At 45.5% G+C, this 25,869-nt stretch overlaps 1 protein-coding gene across 2 annotated transcripts; it reads right to left on the bottom strand.

The window, feature by feature from the left end:
* Nucleotides 1-372: 372 nt before the first annotated feature.
* On the bottom strand, nt 373-25,553 carry LOC133345652 (uncharacterized). Of its 2 annotated transcripts, none has more exons than XM_061556609.1 (10): nt 22,521-25,553; nt 19,928-20,027; nt 17,879-17,975; nt 11,159-11,214; nt 10,017-10,076; nt 7,462-7,585; nt 6,497-6,524; nt 4,565-4,663; nt 3,678-3,758; nt 373-1,781 (listed from the first exon to the last, which is right to left on the bottom strand). In XM_061556609.1, the coding sequence occupies exons 1-10, from the start codon at nt 24,846-24,848 to the stop codon at nt 1,716-1,718; spliced, it is 3,039 nt and encodes a 1,012-aa protein (XP_061412593.1). In that variant the 5' UTR covers nt 24,849-25,553; the 3' UTR covers nt 373-1,715. The 2 variants fall into 2 exon arrangements, with proteins under 2 accessions (XP_061412593.1, XP_061412594.1); XM_061556610.1 differs by having other exon boundaries at nt 22,527-25,553.
* Between the last annotated feature and the right edge of the window lie 316 nt (nt 25,554-25,869).

Genomic DNA, 25,869 nt, shown 5'->3' with positions numbered 1-25,869 from the left:
TGTACACTCTTGGAGTGGCTTGTCACCGTGAGTGTGAACTGATATGAGGTGTACATTTTAAACAAGTTGTGCCGAGCAAAGTTGCAAGAAAAACTTTGTTTTAACCACTCTTATATGTTGAAATTATTTCGCACCGTGTGTAGCCGACCGTGCTAATCGGAGGTGCGGGGGAAGGACAACAAACTAAACACAACAAGCAGTTCTAAATACATGTTCTCAATTTAAATTTAAAGGTGCATCCATGCATGCCACTATGTACCCGAATAGTTTGTTCAGTAAAATACTTTCGGAAAAGTGCACAGAGCTCCAGTGGCGTTCAAATATGGGAAGAGGATTACGGATGGCTGCAGCACATCTGAAAGTGTGCCATGCAGTGACCGTCTTTGTTCGATGGTTGGGCCAAAAGATGCCACTGCGACTCTTGAAATGTGTTTTTCCCCGATCGTGTGCTTGGCCTTGTGGAGGCTATGTTATTCACTAGCCATGCCATGCAGCAGCTACTCAGTAAACACAAACCGTGCACAAATTGCATTAACAAAAAAGGCAAAAACACGTTGATATTGTACAACAAATTATATTACAGCATATCAAGTTCTCCAATTTACTGTGTCTTACTTTGAAAAGAATAGTTTAAATGTGTACATTTGTACCAGAGCAGAATTGTTGACTTATGGTTTATTCGGATAGGAATTATAATTTTCATGAGATTAACGCACTAATTGGAGCGAATGGTAAATTTTAAGCCTCTTCTGCAAAGAAAAAGCAAACACAAGTCCACATTCTCCTGACCGTAAGCGGTATAACAATGTGTGTTGTGATTTATCCTGCAGGGTGTCCATACAGGTTCCTTTCATGATTAAATAATTACAATTAGACAGGATTATATTGTAGTGTCAATCACACCCGAGATGTTCTTAAACACCATAAGCTCTCAAATATCAATTCCGGATCACCAAATGCTTGAGTTGAGATGTGACGGTTAAGACGGAAGTAACTGCTTTAATGATAACACATTTGAACGACCAACTGCGTGAACAGAATATTATCAACTTGGATAAAAGTTGTCTAATTATAATGCTTTAATAATGCATATATATGGACACCCTGTATATTTAAAAAAAAAACACATTTCAAACGAGCATTGGTGCAGAAATGCCAAAATATCACCTGAATATTTAGACAAAATATTTTCAAGGGGGGGAGGGCAAAAGAAAAACAAAATGTTACCCAGAAAGTGTAATGTTGTCATAAATGTTGACAAACAGTGGGTGGAAAGGATTTTCAATTTTGGCACAGGCATTATGTGACGGATAACTTAAACCTACTGTTTAACAGCAAAAAAGCCATCACCAATGCAAATGTTAATATGCACAGTTGTGGGAATGATCACTAGCAAAAACCACTGTGAACTCCAATGAAATATCTGGGGAAGGCACCTATATCAAACACAATAAAAAACAATCTTTGTAGGAAGCCTTGGGTGTTTCCCACTGTTTAGCAGAGCATGTAATGACATTTCAACCACTGCATTAACATCACGCAATTATATTCTGCGTCTAAAGCACAGGAGGCTGTAAAAGCCATAAATAGAAAGCATCGCTTCCAACCAGGTCCCATTACGTCCCATTCAATATATTACACTGCGTGGTCCTGTCAAAACAAAGTGTAGTCGCTTAATATTACAGCGCCTAGACCTTTCAAACTGGGTACTCTTTCTAATCGGAGTAATAGTTGTCTTGCTGAGGTGCAGCCAGACAGTAGTGCAGAATCAACAGGTCATCCTGGAGAAGAGAAACAGCTGTGTAAGTGACAGAACAACCACCAAACATGGAAACTTGACATTGTGAAAAATATCACGTTTAGCACCAAGCGCGTTACGTGCGCACATCACCGAACGCATCCGTGTGGTTATATGTAAGATACAATAGGCTGGACATCAGTCTCCTGCAAAGTAAATGTGTAACGGTGTTATTGGGCTAAGATGCGCCGTTCCCATGCAGTTGCCGGCAGTACCGGCCACATGCCGATAGGGGGCAACAGAGGGGCTGAGCCCTAGTGAAGAGAGACTATGGGCCATAAGGCCCAACGGTTACCCTATGGAACGGTATGTTAAAGCGACAGACCCCAGGAGGGGGGCTGGGGGATGACATCATCCCCAGATCCTTCTCGAAGGTTCGGGAAGGAAGGTGTGGCCGGGGCGAGCCACGGCCCTGCATAAAAGCCGGACCCCTGAACGGTCCGGGTCAGTCGTCGTCCAGCTCAAGACAAGAAGCCTCCTGAAGACTGAAGAGCCCAAGGGCAGAGCCGTACCCCTGGTAAGGGTCGGCTCCAGCTTGTATACCAGTGAAGATCCAAGCTTCACTCAAGGAGGACTCGTAGATTAGCCAGTGAGAGGCATATTAGTCTGGAGGGGCACCCTCCATAGAGTATCGGGTGTGAGGGGCCGTTACCCTTCTGTGTTAAGTGTTAATTGTTAAATAAAAACGGTGTTGCCTCAGAGAAGCTCTCTTCTAGTTATTTAACCCACTACAAATGTAATGATATTAACTTCAAAACCAAATATGAACAACTCATGCACATTGAACAAACACACACTGAAATGCCTTCACTGTTGCACATTTCTCATCATATTAAAAGCTAAAACCAAAATGTGCATGTAAAACAACTTCTGTAAACGCAAATTCCAAGTGAAGCAAATAGAGGCTTTTACTAATAAAATGCATTATTCACTGAGAATCCTCCAGTCTACACATCAATCTCCTTATGTGTGTGAACATAAGGCAGATCTGAAACATGGTAGGACCAATACCTCAACCGTGGCTGATCATTGTTTTAATGCTGTTGGCAAACACAAAATAGATTTTTCCAAGACGAAAGTACTCTGCAAACCCACTGGCTATCAGCAAAGATTCGTTCATGAAGCCATCCAGATATATAAACACAGACACAATTTCAACCGAGAAGATGGGTACAAACTGAGCAATCACTGGAAGGACGTTATTAACCAGGTTAAATCATAACTGCCTGTGATGTTCAGTAGTTATTTTCGACTCTCTGGTGTTACATTAACAGGTTAAATGCCTTTACATTAACAGGTTAAATGTCTCACTAACACAGCCATCGTTGCTCATTTTCCTTGATGTGGCCGTGGCTCTACAATCTTACATTGACATGCTAATCTCTCACAATACAAGGGCCACCTCCGCAGCTTCGTCATCGTGGAGGTCGCGCAGCTCTCCGATCTTACATTTACATACAAATTTCTTCACTAGCCCCACCCACTTCGCTTATGAACCTTGGGCTACAACCATCTCAAACTATACTCTTTGGTTCTTTCGGTAAAGTCACGTAGGTGAAAAAAAAATTAAGAATAAAAAAAACATAAATAACTAAATTAAATCACGACGTTTCGGAAGCAAAACAAGCTTCCATCATCAGGTGGGACAACCACAGTAAGAAACAAAAATTACTGTAGTGGGCATCTCAAACCTTTATAATATCCTGCCTCAGCAGCTCTCTCGCTATGTTTTCACCCGAGGACGATTGTTGCGATTGAAACGTCGTGATATTTTTTTTTCTATCTACGTGGCTTTACCGAAAGACCCAAAGAATATGAATTCCTGCAGTCACGAAATCTTTAAGTCAAGGTGTGTGTATATATATAAAAGAGTACTGACCTCACTGGTGTTTCCAGAATACTGAAGGCCGCTTAAAGTGCAATCCTGATCCAAAACACGCTCTCCGCACGTGATTTTGACCTGCATGGTGTGACAAAGACCACGACTGACTAAGCTGACAACACCGTCGCAAATGAAGCTGGTTTACAGAGCAGAGGCAACACCGGCAACCTACAAAAAAAAACTCATCTTCAAAGTGCACCACAAAAAACAGCCCATTCATTATCCTGTACCGTACACTACAATTACATGAACACAGAAGCATAATATTGTTTTTACCAACACTTATTTTGCAGGTGAGGGCATCATGTATTCGTGTTGTTATGACGTGAACCCCATTTTTAAATCATGTTAACTTGTAAAACGGTACAAACGTTGCTGAAAACGTTTTAATAAGCAAATGTGGCACTTTAGTGATATGGTTGGTAGCAATGTCTGGTAATAGTTGGCATTGTGGCTTGAGGTTCTTGACTTATAATCAGGTCATCAGTTGAAATTGCAGTTGAGTCAATACAGCCCATCATCTCACTGGGGTGAATAAAAACAAATATGTGATAAGTAAACAGCCACCACTCCTATGGTGACCCGCACCATCACGAGTGGTGGTAGGGTGTGTGGCGAGTGGTGGCAGTGTGTATGGTGACAGGGTGTGTGATGAGTAACGGCAATTCTTGAGTAAAGTATTTAAAAGTTTAAATATTGATTAACAAATTATGTATAGTTACTATTTAAGTTTATTTGAATACAGCACATTAGAAACATGTTACATGTCACCGGTTTGTTTGTAATAAAATAATAATTACATTGCGAAAATTTCTTCAATGCAATCCTGGATTTGCAACAGTAACATTGCGGAACTGTTGTGAAATGACGTGAGCGCCGCTCACCTCGCAGAAGGCATCCAGCCCAAGTTTCTTCCTTAGGAAGGCTTCCACGTGTCGGATCGTGGCCTCTCCAGACACCCGCACGTACTTCTTCTGAAGTGGCTGAAACAGACAAAACACCGGCTTTAAGACCTACGGAATTCAGGATTCACCTGAACAAAAAGTGATCGCATTTGAAACAATAAGGATATTTACATATGAGACGTAATTTTTCTTGAATGCAATGTTTTCTCATCAATATTATGATTTATTTTAAGCCTACGATGCTCTTCCAATTGGCAGCCTTTCGTTACATTATGGGACTTCTGAGCATGTCCGATCTGAACATAGTTTATGTAAAAAAATGTATTAACTTTGACAAACTTCTACTTCATGAGGATGCAGCTTGTGTTCTTCACAAGCTACCAACATTTCTGGCAGACTCGAGCAGGACACGGAGCAAGCTGGCACTTTTAAAAAGTCACGCCTACTCAGTCACGAGGACCATCCATACAGCAAACAATCTCACTCTATGATGTTGGCCCCACCTACTTGCTCATAAGCCCTTCCTACTCACCATTCACAAGGATAAAGATCCCCCGTATAACTTTCAACAGACTGTTTGCGCAAGTACTTTTAGCGAGCACCTATTAAAGCCATCGTCACGGGCACACGAGGGGGTGGTAGGCCAACACCACGCCCAGTCACCTTGGTCTCCCTAGTGCTGATGGTTACACACCACGCCAGGAAACTCATTTAAGGCTGAGTCGACCTATGGGAGGGCCCAGTACCTATTCAGGTATTCGCCACTGTTATTGGTTGTGAGCAGGAATCGAACTCGGTTGCTGATTTTGAAGCGTAGTGCGCTAACCACTACACTACTGCTCTCCACACATGCACACTCACACCCTGCAGAACAGGGTGTCTGACAACATGTGGACTTCCAGACAAAAAGGTTCCCGAATAGGACATCGAACCTTGGGTCTTCTTGCTGCGAGGCATTATTGTTACCACTGCAACACCCGTCCGCAAACAGCTTTATTTTGTAAATAACCCGATTATGAGCATGAGTCATTCAGCTACTTCTTTATGGGTAGTTATGTTTTCAAGTTCCTTATTTTTGGGTCTGAAATGATGGGTGGCTCAGAGTGTTGTTACTAAACTAAAACGAAACTTTGTATTTTACCAGAATGCCCACCGAGATATGTAGCTCTTTCAGAAGCGACCTAGCCATAAACGTTAGCGCAAATAAAGTGGCTTATCATGTGGAAATGTATAGCAGCCAAACGCTGTAAATCGCATGTTTCTAAATGTGGAGGGGAACACTTGAGGACCCAAAATCCACGCGACCACAGAGAAAAAATGCAAACATCTCGCCACCGCAGCGCCCCAAAGCACAACCAATGACATCCTGGGGTTCAAATCTAAGCAAACAGTGCTTGTTTTAACTGGGATCTTAAGTGTAATGAGTGAATGTTATCATTCTGGTCACCAATGAATACCTCAGGAAACCCATCATTAAATTTGGTTTGTTGCTTAGTTCAGATTCTTTTTGCGGTTTAAAACAAACATTGGCTTCATCGCAAATGACCATGCGACAGGCACTTTTTTTTAATTGCACCCTTGGGTATGGATAACGGTCAAGGGAATTATGAAGCTATTCTGATGCTATATTCAAGGGATGTTCTTTGACACAATGTGATGCACTGCTAGCTGTGCAAGATCCGATATAACATCATAATCATAATTACAGATTTTGTTTTGCGAATTGCATCCGCACAACACTGTACAATCATTAAATGCATAATCATATGAAGGGCGAAATCCTAATTAATCTCATAACATGACACCAGCATAAGAAATAAAGCACCATTGGATAATGGGGAACAATATGGTGTAACAATGACCCATTGATGCATTTGTATAAGTCATGTGGAGCCAAAAGTAATTTCATACCTGATAGTTGAGGATCCCAGCCTCCACCCTGTACAAAAGAAAAGCAGAGATCAAGTGTCTGAAGAACAAGTCGGTGGCATTACATCTACCACTGCTTGTTAAGTTATCATTAGATATATTGGCGTAGATGAATAGCTAAGCTTGGGCTAGGACAGGTGCATAGCTTAAAATCAAAGTTTGTTAATAAACTCTAAACTATTGAATAAAAGGTGAGGCTAAGACAATGGTACAAGATTAACCTATACGGCCGAGACATTAAACACTTTACAACAATGTCTTACAGACTACACGGATGGAATTAAAAGTAGAGCCGGGACGGTTTATCACCGAACTCGATCACTGGACTAAATATTGCAGTTGACTACTTTTTTTGTGGTCGATTACCAGGGCCCCTTTAAACAATTGTGGCAGCCCTGACTACCTTCCCCACCTCCCCAAAGGCAGGAAACCCCCAATAAGCCACACCCAGCGTGACATAGCTCACGATGCCGGTGACATCACCAAGGCCCGCCAATCATCTCGCGTCCAGCGGCACGCGCATGGTAACACCCGTGACTTTTTTTTTTGTCAAAAATTTTGTCAAAAAATAGAGTAATCGATTAGAGCGTCATCGATTCCTCAAGTAATAATTACTAGTTTTATTTTACCATGTTGAACTTCTTTCACACCGTAACGTAGCCAACCATACTAATCGGAGGTGTGGGGGAAGGACAACAATATAAAGGCATGTTCCTAATCGTGGAGGGAAAAACCGGAAGGACCCGGAGAAAAATCCACGCGACCACAGGAACAGAGAACATGCAAACTCCAAATATACAGCAGGCATCAGGGTCGGGATCGAACCCAGGCATGGTCAGGGTCGTGATCGAACCTACGCCCTCCTCCTGTATACCAGGCAAGGTAGACGGCCCAGCTCGAATGCAAAGTTAACCAAACGAAGCCCACCAGACGTTGGGACAACGCACCGTCCGCACTCCAGCACGAGCGAGACGCAGGCGAGGGTGGCGCTGGGCTCTGTGAAGCTGAGGCCCTTGCGCTTGTCCGCCTTCTTGCCTCGTTCTCCGGGTCCTGCCGCCACGTAGTAAACCGCTGCAGGGGGACACGGGGACGTTGCGGTTACAAAGAGGCAGCATATGAGAGAGACCACGATATCAGGAGATATTTAAAGTATCATCTCCTCTTCCATGTGCATGTATGTTGAACTTCTTGCGCCGTAAGCAGCCAACTGTGCTAATTGGAGGTTCGGGAGAAGAACTAAACACAAAAAGCAGTTCTAAAGCAATGAGTTTTCAATCTTGATTTTAAAATGCATAGCTCCAGTGGCTTCCTAATATTGGAAGGTAGAACGTTCCAAATGGCCTCAGAAGCAGATCTGAAAGCGCGCGATGCAGTGACCATCTTTGTTCGATGTCTAGCCAAAAGCCGCTGCGAGGATGACCGGAGTTCACGTGATTATGGTTTATGCTCCTTGACGAGATCAGCAAGGTGTTGTGGTTCACTTGCGGCAAGAACTTTGTGTGTGACGCTGGACAAGGGGGCGATGGGCGAGGCCTGATGACCCCATTGGCACCTTCGATTTGTAGTCAATTCATGGACTTAACCGATTGATCGTCCCAGCCCTGGAGCCAGGCAATGTGTGAGGGTGCACGTGATAAGGCAAGAGAGGATGTGAAGTGTGGGGGGTTGGCACAGTAACAATACAGAGGGGGGCAGGATGGGTGATTAGGAAGAGAGCAGCAGCCGGTGACTCACGCTGACTGCAATGTGTGGGTAAATAAGATAAGCAATGACCAGGTGTGGTAAGAGCAATGCGGTTCACCATGACAACCTCTTGAGTGTGTTTGTGTGAGTGTGCACGTGTGTTTCTGGGGAGCAGTGGTGAGTGCACTGTGGCACTGTGCTGCTATAAACCCCGGGACCTAGATTCGCCCACTCGCAACCAACATCGGTGACGAATATCTTAACTGGTCGTGGGCCTCCCCTAGGTCGACTTAGCCATAAATGTAGTATCTTTTGAGGCGTATCAGTACTGGGAAGACAAATGCGGCCAGGCGTGGTGCTTGACACCCACCCACCCCCTTATGTGCTGTGCCTGCCTTCATAAGTGCTCACGAACAGCACTTTCCCGAACAGTCTGTTAAAGGCTACACGACAGATCTTTGTGTTTCTATGTGCACTATTATGTGATTTTGAGTGTACGCGAATGTAGGTTTGTGTACTACACGGCTGTTTCAATATGCAAATATGTGTTTATTAATACATGTTTATTAATATACAATTTGCTTTAGATAGCTCTCTGCATACAGAGCATCTTAGAGGTATCTTATCAAGCCTCAAAGCTGTTGTTTGTGTAAAGGGAAGCGTTTATTGAGGACTAGCGGCAAGTACCCGGCGTTGCCCGGGCGAAAAAGACACACACGTGGACTCAAACACACACATCGATGTGTACACACACACAGAGACTCACACATCGACGTACACACACAAATCGACGTACACACACATACATCGACTTACACACACACACACATCAACTTACACACACATCGACTTACACATCGACTTACACACACATCGACTTACACACACATCGACTTACACACACACACATCGATGTACACACACACACACACCGACTTATACGTACACGCAATATTTTTTGTATTTTTACTTACACACACACATCGACTTACACACACACATTAATTTTTTAATATTAGTTTTCGTCTAGATTGCCCAGCCAGCCGAGATGGCACCTTGGCAGGCTGGGGCTGGGCCGCTACCCCCCCCAAACCATTCTGCCGCCCGCTCTACAGTAATAGTACGTAAGCTCTATAATATTAGTATCTACTGACCACATAGTAGTAATTGCACACATTAGGGTGGGGGGGAGAAGAGGACATCACACTTTGAAGAATATACCTCAGTCTTGTGCGTATTTTTTGTTGCATTTTTAACGAGAATGCCACTCCCCCCCCCCCCCCCACCGCGAGGGACTCGCAGGCGCAGATGCGTGCTTTGGCACGCGCTCGGAGGCGCAACGGAATAGATAAATAACAAAAAACAGCACTAAATCGCTAATGAAATTACTTTAAAGGTGATGGACGTTAAATCAGAATAGCGCCGTGCTACCTGGGTACTTTTTTTAAACTTAAACCCCACGGTTCGTGAGCCGAATCCCTCGCAAGTGTCGGTCACACGCAGACAGACAGACAAATAAAAAAATACCTTTTATAGGTTAAAGATGTACTTAACTAGTCCTACATGCAGTCCATAGATGGTGAGATTAAATTAATAGGCAATTATCCCCCAATTGTCCTGCAATGCACCTCCGGCTGGATACGTAAGGTGTGAAAGAAGTTCAACATACAAAGGTACAATGCTAACTGTACATCAATTAAAGCTTGGAACAGGATCGCTAATTACACATTACTGATTACCGTTACCTGCAAACAATGGCTGTTTTCTTGTAAGCACTTCAACTAAACTAAGCAGGAAGGAATGAGCAGATGACAGTTACCTGGTTTTGGAAGCTCCAATCCCCTTGAAAGATAAAAATCTCTCATGCTCCGCTTCTCATCTGAAAAGCAGACGGCACGACCTTCTTAGCACATCCAGGGGCATGTGAGACCGCTGTCGCATCCTTTCGAGAAACCGCAGGGCTAAAAAGAATGTAAACCTCCCCCTGTTTTTTGTCCTTTTCCATCATTTCATCCAAATTGTGCTATCGATGTCACGTGAAGAGATTAATTATCCGTGCAGATCACTCGCGCAGCACGGCCCACGGTAGCGGATGTCACCAAATTCCTTTTGAGAGGACCACTGCTCCACAAGTTAGGAGGGGCAGCGCTTTCTCAATCGGCCTGCCACTGCGAGTAATGTTCGCCACGTTGATGAATGAACTAAAAGGGCAACCAAATTTAGCGCCGTGATTTTTTTGTGCAAGCATTTGGGTGACCGGGCTGTGACCATCAACTCGAGATTCTTAAGCGCCTCTTTTTAATCACCGGCAGTGTGTCACCGGCAGTGGCTTGGTTCGAAAACCCAGGATCCTAGTGGTGCCAGCTCAGCCCTCTGAGTTATGAGCCACCCAGCTTGTGGGTGAAATATATAAAGCGGGACGTGTTTTATGCGATGTGGCTATCAGCCTGCAAATGCCAAGACAAAATTCAAACCGCAGCGGTTTCTTAAGCAGCCACAAGCCAAATATCAAAAGAATAAATTTTTATTACATAACTATATAGCAATTATAATTTGTATGCCAAAACAAAGTATTAGACTTACGAGGAATACATATTCTTTGGGTCTTTCGGTAAAGTCACGTAGATAGGTTGAAAGAAAATAACAAAAAACAACTACGACGTTTCGATCGCTTGTGTTGTGATCGAAACGTCGTCGTTTTTGTTCTTTTTTTGTTATTTTCTTTCAACTTATCGACGTGGCTTTACCGAAAGACCCAAAGAATATGAATTCCTGCAGTCACGAAAGCTTTAAGTCAAGATTTACTAGGAATACTTTGAAATTGAAAAAAGTTTAAGTAAAAAAACAACTGTTCTACGAAGTAACCCTATAGCCACATGTAAAATGAGTCTCGGGCAAATTAAAACAAATTTCCAAAGAATTACTCTGCATAGTCATTTCTTGTAACACACGCACACTTACTTTCTTCCAGATTCGGCACCAACTTGTACACGATATCCTGCATAGTTCCATCCGACCTGTGACAGAAAGCAATAAAAGGTGCACCATTGAGGTCATCAAAGTATAATCAACACATAAATCATTAAGTTAAAGTCACATAGCACTTAAAGATTACAAACATGTTACCTATGTTTACCTATCCTGCTTTCCACAACTACAATGCACTAGTTACAAGACTAGTGAAAACAAGCTTGATAATTATTTGTATTAATTGCAAAGTGCACAATGTCCAAGTTGTATATTGATTTTAAAAATGGGCTGAACCGGGGTTCATATTTTACATGGACTGCTGTAGCCAATAGCATCTGGTAATTCAGCGGCATTTTGTATATAACACGCCAGACTGCTGATTGTATTCTGGCATGTGGCAATATGTCCAGTATTTAAATGCCAATTTTTCAGTCTGATATTCATGAGCGGGCTTCAGGAGTGAATCTGTGGAGTTTTTCTATTCCTCCATTGAAGCAAAGACTACAGTGGTTTACTATAGGTAAGTAAAACCCAGTTTTATATAGTGCCATTCACACAAGAGGCGTCACAGGGCTTTACAACACAATCCCAGTAAAAAAATATCCTTAAGATTAAAAGGAAGAGGAAAACAACCCTCCACAGACAGATACGCAAGAGAAAATAAATGTGTCTGATCCATAGTTTGGGTTGCATGGCCATAAGCGCACTGTGGCTGTGTCTTTAAATTCCCAGGTATGAAGGAGATGTGGTCATCAGCCTGCTGATGTTACGATGCGGTTGATGGTTCCACCAGCGGTGTCTTCGAGAAGCGTCAAAACCAGGTGGTGCGATGTTTGGGTCTCAAATTAGGTGATTATTCCGGACTTGCGCATTGCTTCACTTTGTTTTCCAACGTTCTTCCGGATCTGGGTGAAATTCTAGATTGGCGACGGCAGGGCGATCCCAGAAGCGGGATTGGAACTTTAGTCGGTGGAGTGGTGCTGTTGAGGTCTTCGTTGATGTGCAAGGTTGTCAATGACAAGAAAACGTGCAACCTGCGGATATTTGGCGGCAGAATGTCCTCGCCAAGGTTTTGGTGTCGGTTTCAGAGTTCTGGTTACGATGCACATCTTGTTATTAAATTTTGTATCTAGCAGGTTTATGTATAAGCTCCTAGACCAGGCTGGAGCGCAGTACTCTGCTACCGCGTAGATATCACGATAAGGCTGCAGTTCACAGAAAATCAGTCGTTCCTGCACGTTTCTGTAGCATGGCGATATTGGCCTGTAGCTGGAGTGATATTGGTCTGCAGCTGGAGGGACATGGGCCTGTAGCTGGAGGGCGAGTCTTGCGTTTTTCTGGGTTTCATGGCATTGACTTTGCTTGCTTCCATGCTTTCTGGATTTTACCTAACCTGCGCAGAGACATTTACAAGCCATTATTGTCCATACAGTCCCAGGTTCTTAAGGAACCTGGGATGCAGGTCATCATATTCTAGTGCCTATTGGGATTTTGTGGCCTTTGAGGGCCATTTCCACTTTAGTGACAGTGCATGAACTAGTTAGATCTGTCGCTTTTGAGAATCGGCTAAAGGCAATGGAAAGTTGTTTCTGGATATCTTGTTTGGCGCGCTATGTCCACTGGGTGCCTTTGAGCAGGAAAGCGTAAGGGAGGCCACAGCGATTACTGTGGTTTTTCATGACCTGTGCCCCGTTAGTTGAGGCTTCTTGGTTCTGGAGGAGCTGCCAGGTTTTGTCGTGACAATCTTCCCAACGTTTTCTTTGTGCAGAATTCAGGGATGCTAGCAGTGAGGTCCTCTCGTCTTGGGCACTAGTTATCGTGAACTTTTGCAAGAATTGTTCTCTTTTTGGTTGCCAAGATGGTGTGTGGCTATTCCAATACAACTTGGGATGTTATTCTTTTTGCTCAATAAATGTGACAATTTTAATGATTGAATGTAAAAAATGTTTAGGCTTTGGCTCCCGGTTCTTCATTTGGGTTTCGGTTTATTTTTCTCAGTTGGACCAATTGGCAGACTGAAGGCCCCCAAAAGTGGCTGTGGTTTTGAGGTTATGACCAGCAACAGTAATCCAACGTTAGTGACTGCTCATATTTCTTGGCTCTTCAGAAAATTCCCCAGAGCAATTATGCGGCTGTGCATTCTTGTCCTGCGAGTTGAGCCATAAAGATTGGGATGGAGTATTTTTTTCCATCGGTCCAAATGAAATGTGTCCGGCTGTTTAAGGTCATGTATAAGCCGGGTGAGCGGCTTCTGGCAGAGGTGATGATGGCCATTCCTTATTCAGGAGTTTATACAAGTTGATGATGGTCACATTACCAACTGCCTCGGTTTTCATCAATGTGACCTTGCTTGTGGTGGTGTACTACGTCGACTCGGCCTCAAATGAGTACCTGGTGCGGTATCTAAACATCGCCACTAGGGAGACAAAGGCGGCAGGGCATGGTGTTGGCCGCCAACCCCCTGTTCAGGCTATACAGGGGGTACTTTGTCTGTGTATTTGAAAGCATAGATCTTTAGGCCTCGCCTGATGAATGTGTCGAGGCCATGTCTAGGGTGGTAGATGGCAACAAACAAGGATATATCCATTTATTTTGTAACTCGCCGTTCGAGTGCTGTCTTCAATGTACGTCTCCTTTAAAGTGATGACGTCAGTGTTAATTTCCTTCAGGTTTCTGGCCAGGAAGTCGCATTTAAGTCTCGCAGAGTCCTTCCAAATGTAGTTGGAATACTAGAAGGCCTCGTCCGCATCAATTTGTGGCCCTTAATCAGGGCATTTTTTTGCATTTAGCTCAACTGATCACATCTTCATTCAAATTAACGATGTCCATTCTTCCTCGATGACAATATTAGTTGTGTTTAAGGTGACATGAAAACAAGGAAAAGGTGAGGTGTGCTACTGTCTCCCACCCACTCTCTGCCGATGAGACAAGAATATGCTCGCTGTTTTTTAATATCCGTCTGGAAAGCTAATTGACCGACTAAAAATCTCTTTTCGCTGGGACAAAGAATGGAGTTCTCTGCTTATATTTGCTTTCACCTATAATACTCCATGGCAACGCTTAATGAGTTTGTGTACCAAGTTACTTTCCTGCCATTTTCCACTAAATAACTCAACATGTCAGATATTATATGTCTCCGTGTCTGTGTTTTGTCTCTCTCTCAAATTTAGTTCTACCTGATGAAGGTTGCTTGTGTTGCAATCGAAACGTCGTACTCTATTACTTAATTTATATTCTTTCTACGTGACTTTACCGAAAGAACCAACTAGTAATGTCAGATATGCGTTACCTATCTGAACAATCCAAGCTGGATGCAAAAACTCTCACTTTAAAGGCAAGGATGAGCGACAAGAGGCAATGATGATCGTGCATATTCAACAACCACATAAAACATTTAAAGATGTAGACAATGTTTTTGTTCAATGTACCCATTAAGAGAGATTAATAATTTAAACAGAATGCATGGCCTATAAGGCACACATGTCCTCTGTCAACCGACTAGTCTTAAAATTAATAAAAGTCACAGTAAAATATAAACTTAATCAAGATGGAATGTTCGTCAAAACTAAACTAATGCAGGCATACATATAGATTAGGATACACGTTTAATTACAATGAGTTATTTCTGTATAGGTACAAAAAGGAATCCATTGTGGCTTGGAAGTATCGAACAGTAATTCTTCACATACCATGAGGTAGGAGGAGTAGACCAATGACAAATTGTAAAAAGAAATTATCTGATTTCTACAATTTTTTTTTTTAATCAGACAAGATAAACTTATGTTTTTACGTTGGTATATTTGCTCGAAATATTTGCTATGAACAGCATTTTTAAATAGAGGGGATTGGAAGCAACCACGTGGCTCAGAGGTGACAACAGTGAGCTGACACCACTGAGATCCAGGATTTGAAGTCAGGCTTCAGCCGCATGTTATTAAACCGGCTTCTTCAGTGCAGTGAGTTTATGTTCTCAACTCAGTCACCAACAACTGCACAAAAGCAAAGCGTTACATAAAATCAGGTTCTGGACTTAATTCGTCATGGGCCCTTTTTACTCACACAAAGGGTTGAACTGCTCTGTGAGATATCCGATTGGATATTGTCTCTTAAACATATGCCGCCGGCGATTGGAATACCATTTGAGTGAATAACAAAATTATAAAGGGATTGAGTTTTCCATACGGTTCTTTATATCCAGTGTTAATTAATAGGAATAGCAACAGATACTCACCCACCAAGTCAGACACTATGACTCCCACTTCAGGAGAGACTGGCTACCAAATTTTGGGCAATAGCATTTACGTTATATACGAGGGTGAAACAGTCAAACACTGTACTCGTACAGGTAACTTCAGACAGCAGAAAGCCTACAGCTTGTCTCACAGGTTTGAGGGGAATCACTTAACACATTCCTGCAGAGGGAGCTGGTAGGAACGTTGGGTTGCTCGGTCAATGGCCAGGGTCAACGGCGGCGTGGTGTATTCCGCAAATATTCCCGGCTGAGGGCGGGCACAAGCTGGCGTGAGTAAGTTAAACGTTGAGTTTTATAAGGGCAACACGGGGTGACCAGCCCCTCCCCATCCAGCCCCTCCCACCCCTCCCCACCCAGCCCCACCCTCCCCTCCCCACCCAGCTCCTCCCTGCACGACAGACAGACACAATAATCCCCTTTGGGGTGGTGTAACCAGGAGGTTCCTACCAGTATAAGTACTCGTCTGTTCACGATCAAGTACGGTACTTTGAATGTGACCAATATTGTCAAGTAGTCTACATTCATGCAAAGTTTTTTCACTTTCACGTACATTCGCTATCGAGCACAATGCGTTAACTTTCGATTTAAAGCTTTCGTGACTGCAGGGATTCATATTCTTGGATCTTTCGGTAAAGTCACGTAGAAGGGAAATAATAAAATAATAAAAATAAAACATTCCAAAATTCTCACGACGTTCTGGCCACAACACAAGCAGCCGTCCTCAGGTGAAGAACAGAGCTGTCGGAAAGACAGCGTCCTAATGGACACTGCTAATTCTAGATTTGAAGCTTTCGTGATGGCAAGGATTTATACTCTTAGGTTTTGTCGGTAAAGTCACGTAGGAAAAAAATAATAAGTAATAAAATAATACTAAAAGAAAATGCATCAATTAAATCACGACGTTTCGGAGGCAACACAAATCTCTGTCTTCAGGTGGGACTGTCACAGCTAAATTTACTGTATCAAGTGAGGAGAAATCCAAGAGACAAGCTCTTAAATACAAGTTAAGGGGAGGGGGGAGGGGCTTATCTAAATGTGGTAGTCAAGGACTGGAACGGTGGTAAAGAGAGGGAATGGGCAGTTTGAAGCTGGTGCGGACATGAGATAATATACAGCAAGCGTACATATATATGGTGGGCAGTAAGTATGTGCATATTCTGTTCTCAGTATGTCATACATCCACAGTATATGACGTACTTCTATTCGCAAGAGATGCAGGCCACCCCCATGCTGATCAAACTGAGTCCAGTTGAAAACGGTCAAGAGTTTGCATTGTTTGTGCAATAGCCACAGGGATAAATAGATCCAGCACACTGACACGGTGCCTCCATTCTCCCTCTCCCCTGTCCCACCCAACTGACACTGTACAGTAGTGCGAGTGCTCATACGCCCATTGCAGTGTGCATAATCCAAATTCATAGCTGCAGCTTCACAAAAACTAACACGACTCAAAGTGAAAGCTTCAAGGGCCACAGTGCTTCTATTGTGATGGAATGTGAGTTGAAAAAAGATCCACAATAACTCCAACAACAGGAAATGGGTTATCTGGATTATAAAAGTTGCCTAAACAGACTCAGATGAAAACTGCTGGATTGACAATGAGGCAAGGATGATAGTCTCACGACAATGCGTTGCAGTATCACGAATGCTTACAGTTATCCAAAATGCCTGAATTACATTTAAACTTTACGTGTAAAATGTCATCTTATTAGGCTTTGACAAATGGCCCAAAAGGGGCCAACCAATAAGTGTTGAGTAAAGGTCCTCTCATTGCCTACTCTGTTGAGCAGCACAGATTAAATTAAACTAAAATTGTTTTATTCCACCAGGTAAGGCCCGCTGAGCTAGACATCTTTTTCAGAAACGACCTGACTATCACAAATGACAGCTCAACGAAATGGCACGTCATGTGGAAATCTAGAGCAGCCAAATACCCTACTTTCTTCGGCTGTCCATCGTGAACGTTGATTACTGCGGAGAACTAGCATTTTCCTGCGCGCTGGTGAGATGAGAGGCCAGCTCTTGAGCAGAAGCATCGGCTGCACTGTGCGCAAGAGTTGCTCGACTGCCAAATGGCATCTGTGTTGTGCCATTGCTGGTGTCGATGCTGAGAGGTTTTTTCCCTTTTTTCTTCAACCCTCTTGAACGAGTCGGCTACAGCACTTCTCCCACTATTTACGGTTGGCAAACATGTCCTCCCATGTGTTCACATTGATATTGCCCATCTTAATGTGTCTTTTAAGGAAGTGTTCATAGCACAAAGACGTCCGACTACGCACACGTTTCTAAATGTGAAAGGGCAAAACCGGCGGACCGGGAGAAAAATCCACACGACCACAGGGATAGTCACACAGACTGCAAATATACAGGAGTTAGGTTCACGATCGAACCCACGACCTCCTGTGTACCAATCGAGGTAGTTGACATCTCCGAGCCACCGTGGCACCCCAGATACGCACCTGATGTTGTAGAGTGGCTGAGTCTGATGCACCACCACGTTGCACTGCGGGCACCTATTGCTGTAGTCAAAGTGCTTCACGATGCAGCTCTTGCAAACTATTATTTTGAAAAGTACATAAGAAAACACAGAATTAAAATTAATTAGAACGGGCAAAAATACTCAAGTTAGTGTTTTAACGTAGCCTTGTTATAAACTGGTACCAAAAACATTCAACGTAAATTTTGACTTAAAACTTTCGTGACTGCAGGAATTCGTATTCTTTGGTTCTTTCGGTAAAGTCACGTACATAGAAAAAAAGTGAATACAAATTAAAATAAAATAAAAACCACAACGTTTCGATCACAACACAAGCGATCGTCTTCAGGAGGAGGACGACGATCGCTTGTGTTGTGATCGAAACGTCGTGGTTTTTGTTTTATTTGTAAAACTTTTACTCACTTTATTTTTATTTTTATATCTACGTGACTTTACCGAAAGAACCAAAGAATATTCAACATAAAATACATTTTTTTAATGAATATCTACTTTAGTAGCAGGAAGAAACACAGTCGAGGTGCTAAAATCAGTATGCAACCAAGTCAGTCTCGGCCAATGTTACAAGCAACAGTTTAAAATTTTACTAAATTAATTAGAACCTTGCAATTAGATTTCAAAAAGTAGAGACTTTTAATGATCATGTCAGCACAGCCCCCATCCCCATTGTATTTTATGGTTGTGCCCCGCGTAGTCTGACATGACGTCCGACATCTCGCCGGCAGCGTCAGTTCCCAAAAAAGCTTCCAGCACGTAGAGCGAAACGTCGGACATCATGGTGAACACGCAGCACGACACCAAAAAACACATCTGAGAGCTGGACAGCACAACCACCAAGTAGCACGATCAGTGCAATTTTGGCAAATATTGCAATGAAGCACGCAATGGCCTTGGAGCCGGCCTTTCCACGAGATCACAGACATATCGTGTGTGATGGCACGCGTGCAGAACTGCATACTGGAAGACGTTATAAAAATATCGTCTTCCAAGGGTGTAGACGCAAGTGACATTTGAAGAACAAAGCTGCAATGTGGAAACGAATTTATGAATCACCACTGGTTCTGGCTTCTTGGCGGTGGCTAATTCGAACATACAACACTCTGGGAGCTTAATGCCATTAAAGTGCAACTACGGGGAAAAATAAACATACATGCAAATCTCACCTGTTCACACAACTATCTGCCAATACAACTACGACGCTGTAAATGAATTTCTTAAAAGTTACACTTTGCAAAAATTGCTTCGTCTATTACTCACCCAAAACTTCGTGTAACTTTTTATCTACTTTACGAGGTAGAGATAATTCTGATACGAGCAAGCCATATGGAAGCATTGAGGATATCACACGTACAAGCCTCTGACATCATCAGCTTGGTTTAAAAGCCTTATTATGTATCTCTGATTTTCATTACCCTATTTGGGGCAACCCCTTCGATCACTTTTGCTGGTTTCTTACAAAATAATTCCCTAAAACACCAAAACTTTACACAAAAATGTTATTTATATTGGATAACTTCACCAATGTTAACTCTGCTTTATGTATTTAGGTTGGTGGCAAGATGTTAACTACCTCGCCGGATAAGCAGGAGGTCGTGGGTTCGATCCCGACCCTGATGCCTGTATATTTGAAGTTTCCATGTTCTCCGGCTGGTCGAGTACATTTTTCTCCAGGTCTACCGGTTTTTCCCTCCACATTTAGATACATGATGTTAGAGTATTTGGCCGCTGTAAGTTTCCACATAAGCCACTTCGTTGAGCTATCATTTGTGGCCAGGTCACTTCTGAAAAAGAGCCATATAGCTTAGTGGGCCTTACCTGGTGTAAAAAAAACCCGCTATAATACTTTACTTTGTAGTCCTTCCCCCGCACCTCCGATTACATACAGTGTGAAAGAAGTTCAACATACATACATACCCCGACACCTCACTGCAGACCGACGGACAGACAGAACGACATAACTAATGCAATAATGCTTTCAACCTTAGTTGGAAGACTTTCAATGGAAGATACTCACAGGTGTGGAGGCATTCGGTGATGGTGGTTGCGTCGACTAGGTATCCCTTACACAGGTAACAGGTGATGAAGCTGTTCACGTCCACCAGACTCACCACCCGCTGCAAAACCCACACGGCAAAAATGACACAATGCAGCACGTTCCCACACTCATCACAACCGCACGTAAACCAGACAAATCACCCCAAAGACATTATTTTGATCCAAGTCAATAATTTGACTTGGAATCGATCCTCATGTCTACATGCATCCTGCTTATAAAATAGTTCTGCTATTCCTGTGAAATAATTACTGCATGTTTTGCCCGAATTATTTACAAGCCACTGCAAGGAAGGATTGAGTGTCGATCAAGTATGGGTGGAGTGGTGGTGCAGTGGTTAGCACATTGCAAGTGATATATCTAAAATGTGTTCTGGGGCCCCCACACCAACCATTACGACCTAGTGTGGTGAAGTATGGTCAAACAACTCCCATTACCTAAAGGCAAGGGTAGGCCACAAATCCAGCATCGGTTTGCAGTGCTGAAAATTTCTTTCGTGAGCATTGTAATCAAACTGTATCTCTGAACTGTTAAACCAGCAAATGCACATCAAACATTGAGTGAGTGTGCCCATATGGACTGTACATAAAGTTTAAGGTTTTAAACAGATATGTGAACCTGCTAGTACAATTAATCGATGTAATCTCCCTCCAAAGTTCCAAGAACCTGGCTTCTTCTCTGCTTCACCGTCAGCTGCACAGTCAACTATTTGCTTCCTATTTTTTGGAGGTTAGTCTAATCAGGAATGGCTTTCTGGTGCCCGACTGCTTCGAGACCGATTGATGTCCACGAGGCTGGCCAATCACTTGTTCCCCTACGATCGTCGATGCCTTCACTCCTATACACCCCGACTCCTGATTGACACCATTAAACACATGCCATCCTTTTCGAACGTCTGCATAACTAAACACACGTCCTCTCGGTCATACTGCTCTCCATCAACGTTTCTATTATCAATGTTGGCTACGTACGGCGCGAAAGAAGTTCAATATACATACGTACTACTGGTATTTCCTCTCCAGGAAACCCCTATGCTCCAGTGTGCCACAAGGCTGGAACGTTGGCAATCTATCGCCTCAGCCCTGACAAAATCAACTCCATGCTTCACCGATAACCAGTTCTGATATGTATATTCCATCTCCTTCCAAATGCCATCACATTTGCTCTATTTAAGGCCGGAACAAGATAGACCGCTAGACAATTCATGCAAACCGCCTGATGAAGGCGGTTGTAATTACCAGAAAAACGCCACAACACTCAAACTGTAAATGTTATTGGTTTACTCTCAAACAAACCGGCGTGCTGAAGTAGTAATTGCCACGTCTTGTTCACGTGACAAATCTTACTAATTGGCTCTGTCGGGTGGTGGCGGGTCTAACGACACATTGATATTTACGCGATTATAACCCAAAAACAACCTCTAATGAATAATATTGGTCGCGAAATCCTCCGACTACGTGTTAAACTCCTTCCACCTAACGAAATTATTTCTAGCTAAAACAGACCGCAAACGTTTGTGCCGATGAAGCCCAGCTCCAACATTGCCATTGACCCCAAAAACAACCGACTTCACTGTCCATTCTCGTGTAGTAGCGTTTCCCCATTTCAAGTACGTGGCCCAAAACTGAAGTCACCTCGATTGACAAGTCTATTCTCATTAAACGTCTGCACCTCGAGCCCATGCCGGCACCTCCCACATGACCCTTACGTCACCCATCGGGCTCTCTCTCCCCTAACACCTCTCATCTCTCTTATACACAGTACATGGACACCACGTTTGTCAATGAACTGCTATATTACTAAACTTTTTTTTCATTATACCAGGTAAGGCCCACTGAGCTACATAGCTCTTTTTCAGAAGCGGCCCAGCCACAAATGATAGCTCAACGAAGTGGCTTATCACGTGGAAATGGAAAGCAGCCGAATACTCTAAACACGTGATGTTCATTCTAAATTTGGAGGGAAAACCGGAGGAACCAAAGAAAAATCCACGCGACCACGGGGAGAAAAACACCACAAACTCCAAAGATAAAAAAGCCGTCAGGGTCGGCATCGAACACACGACTTCCTGTATATCAGGCGAAGTAGTTAACATCTCCTAGCCACCGTGGCGGCCCATTCGGGCTCCCCCCGCCCCTTGCACTCTGGTCAGGTTGGTGAAAGCAGCCTATAACAATGGATTGTGTTGCTCTGCCCTTTACTGCACACATCGCATACAACACCTGTCTGGTCTCTCCGGCATGGCGATCACCCATACACATGCGTTACCCTGTTTGGCTTCCACGATCTGGCGCATCGGTCAAACCAAATAATGAACACTTGATCCGTATCAGAAGGCCACCGATACAGCACATGTTAATGTGCACTGCCCCGCGATGAAAATGACAACGGATGTGCACATCACGCAAATGCACGGGCTTCGCGTGTGCCGTATGTTGAACTTCTTTCGCACCGTACGTAGCCAAACAGGGGGCCTAATCAGGAGGTGCCAAACGATCCTTCGCACCGAAGTACCCGCTTAGCATTGCCACCACACAAGCACCATACAACTCACGTGCACCTCCGGCATGAAGCAGTCGTCCAGGAGATTGTGGGCGCGCAGCCGGTGGCCTTCTGGGGGGTCCCCCCCCTCCGCGGATTTGTCCGGGAACTCCACCTTAATGGAGGGAGGCGAGGAAGAGCTGTAAAAGTCGGCGGTGCCGGGGAAGCCACCTTGCTGCTCTTCCAGGGACGAGAAACCCTGTGGCGTCGCCTGGCGTGGGGCATCGTCGACGTCCTCCTCCTTGACGGGCGCTTCGCCGGCGCTTTCGCCGCCGCTGTTCGCTGCTTCTTCCTCCATCTCCTCTTCCTCCTCGTCCGGGATGTCGATGTACAACTCGTCGCCCGACGACGACGAGCAGAAGGACAGGCACGAGGGGGACGCGGACCGCGGCGGCACCGGTGTCTCGGTGGGAGACAGGGCTGGGTGACCTGGCCCCGTGACATCAACATCATCCTCCTGCTGCTGCTGCTGTTGCTGCTGGCCAGGAAGAAGGGCCTCCAGAGACCTGGTCGAGACCGTGGGGTACGCGGGGCCCTGCATCATCATGGTGGTGGCAGGCCTCTTTTGGCCGCTGAAGTCGAGGGTGGCCGAAGCAACCTTGGTAATTATTTTCCCAGAAATGCCGTGAGATAGCGTGAAATCTGGGAGATATACTACATGCTGGCGCTCAATTGGGGCCCTCTGTGGCAGCATTCGGACGCACGAGGTCTCCGGGAATCTGCCCGAAATTCGGGAAAACGTAGGGACCTCGGTGAAGATCATCTCTGGGATCATCGCTCTAGTCGGTACCTGCGAAATGACTTTGTGTTGCACCCCGCCGGAGGCAGAGACCTTAACGAGCCCAAGTTCTGCGGGCGAACCGAACCAAAGTTTGGTTGGGTTGGCCATAGCAACGTTGCCGTCGAACTGTCCCTTTGCCTTAAACATATTCTGCATCGAAAACTGGAAAGTGGGCACCGGCATCTTCAAGTCGAACTTGTTATCCTCCGGTTCCAGAGAAAACTGCTGCCGATGCTGCACGCTGGTGATGGTAGCAGCAGTGGCAGTAGCCACGGTGGTGCTGGGCTGTGGCGGCCCAGTGGCGATGATGGTGAAGACGCACGGAGGTCCATTATCGGGCTTCCTCGGCGGTGGCATGAGGGCCGGCATCTTTTTGCGCGGCTGGTACTTGTAGTCGGGGTAGTCCGCGTTGTGCTTGCGACGCAGGCGCTCCGCCTCGCACACGTACGGGGCCTTGTCGTTGGCGCCGAGCTCCTTCCAGCGCTGGCCCAGCAGCTTGGAGATGTCGGCGTTGTGCGCCGCGGGCACCGTCTGCATGATCTTGCGACGCTCCATCTGCGCCCACACCATGAAGGCGTTCATGGGCCGCTTGATGTGGCCGCTCTTGGTCATGCACCAGGCCGGGTCGGTGCCCCGTGGCACGTCACCACCGGCCATGGCCAGTGGGTCCTCGCTGTCATCCGCCATGAAGTCGGGGGAGGAGGAGGTGGTGAATGGTGAGGTACAGGATGAGGAAGTGAATGAGGACGGGATGGGTGAGATAGATGATGGGACGGATGACAAAGCAATGGATGAGGTGATGTCTGTTGGGATGGATGAGGTGATCGATGTGGTGATAGCGGAGGAAGTGATGGATGAGGTGACATTTGAAGATGGGATGTAAGTTGTCAGGGATGATGGGACAGACATGATGTTTGACTGAATTGAAGAGGCATTGATGGATGTAATGTCAGTAGTGGTAATGGATGAAGGGATAGATGAGGATGGGATGGAAGATGTGGAGATGGAAGGGATGTATGCTGGACTGGAAGATGTGGTGATGGATGTGGATGAGATGGAAGACGTGGAGTTAGATGATGGGATGGAAGATGTGGGGATGGACGATGATGTGATGGTTATTGTAATGGACGAGGTGATGGTCGATGGGATGGATGAAGTGATGGTCGAGGATGGGATGGATGAGGTGACGGTCGACGGGATGGATGAGGTGACGGTCGACGGGATGGATGAGGTGACGGTCGACGGGATGGATGAGGTGATGGTCGAGGATGAGATGAATGAGGTGATGGAAGCGGAGATGGTTGAGGAGTCTCCGCTCTGCTCGGACACGCATGCATCCTCCATCTCCTGGAGTGCTGGTGATGCTGCTACTGCTGCTGGTGGTGATGCTGCTGGTGATGCTGCTGGTGATGCTGCTGGTGGTGGTGATGCTGTTGCTGATGGTGGTGGTGATGCTGCTGATGGTGGTGGTGATTCTGGTGGTGGTGATGCTGGTGGTGATGCCACCACCACCATCGTTCCGCTGCCGCAGTCGCTTCTACTTGGAGCGGCGTTCGCCATTCGAAGTCGCGACCCGAGCAGCTTTGGGGGGCAGCCGACTCCTCCTGCCACGACGACCCGCGGGGAGGGGGGGGGCCACGCACGCGGCGAGGCGCCAAGGAGGGCGGCTTCAGCGGCGAGAAGGCGGCGCGGCCGACGGTAGCGAGGCCTGCATCGCTACTGCGCAGCAACAACAACCACAACCACCACAACAACCAGCACCACCAGCAGCAGAAACGTTGAGAGAGATCGGTCTCTGTAACGTCACCAGAGGTCTCTCTTCGCTATCTCTCTCTCTCTCTGGGCGCGATGTGATCAGCGATACACTCGTCCACACACACACACACACAAAAAGACCCGAGCGAGGGTACCACACTGGTAGTGGTGGTGGTGGTGACGAGCAGAAGAATCGCAACAATGAGCCTCCGTCGTGCGGGTGAGACAAAGGCGCTCGCGATCAGGGTGCCGAGTTGCCCCGCACACTTGGTGGTGGTGGTGGTCGTCGTCGTCTTCGATACTTTTTATTTCAACCCCCGGCGCGCGATGTCCGCAAGGGGGAGAGGATGAGAAGGTGGCGGGTCGGGGGGGCGGCGGTTTCGCCTCGCTTGGAGCTCCTCCCTCGGGCTTTATGATGATGGTGGTGGTGGTGGCCCCCTCTCCTCACCGCCGCACGCTGCTGCTGCCGCCGCCTCCTCGTGTGGCCGCCGCGTGAATGGCCCGGGTCGACCCCCCCCCCCTTTCACCCCCCCCCCCACATCTCGGGGCCCCGCCCACCGCGGTGACGTAGAGTTTTGCGCGGCAACGTCGATTTGTACGCAGTGACGTTGTTTTGTACGCGATGACGTCATTTTTTATTACGCGGTGACGACGTTTGTGCGCTGTGACGTCACCGCGTCGTCTACGCGATGACGTCCAGCGCACAAACGACGTCACCGCGGTGGGGTCTTGCAACGACTGGAGTGGTCTTGTCTAGATCTGAAGTTTTCGTGACTGCAGAAATCCATACTCCTTGGTTCTTTCGGTAAAATCACGTAGGTGGAAA

The sequence above is a fragment of the Lethenteron reissneri genome, chromosome 22 (genome assembly GCF_015708825.2).
Source record: "Lethenteron reissneri isolate LAM-NWPU_2019-01 chromosome 22, ASM1570882v1, whole genome shotgun sequence".
NCBI lineage: Eukaryota > Metazoa > Chordata > Hyperoartia > Petromyzontiformes > Petromyzontidae > Lethenteron > Lethenteron reissneri.
Note: the sequence above shows the minus strand (reverse complement) of the source record. Positions and strands in the feature narration are given on the sequence as shown.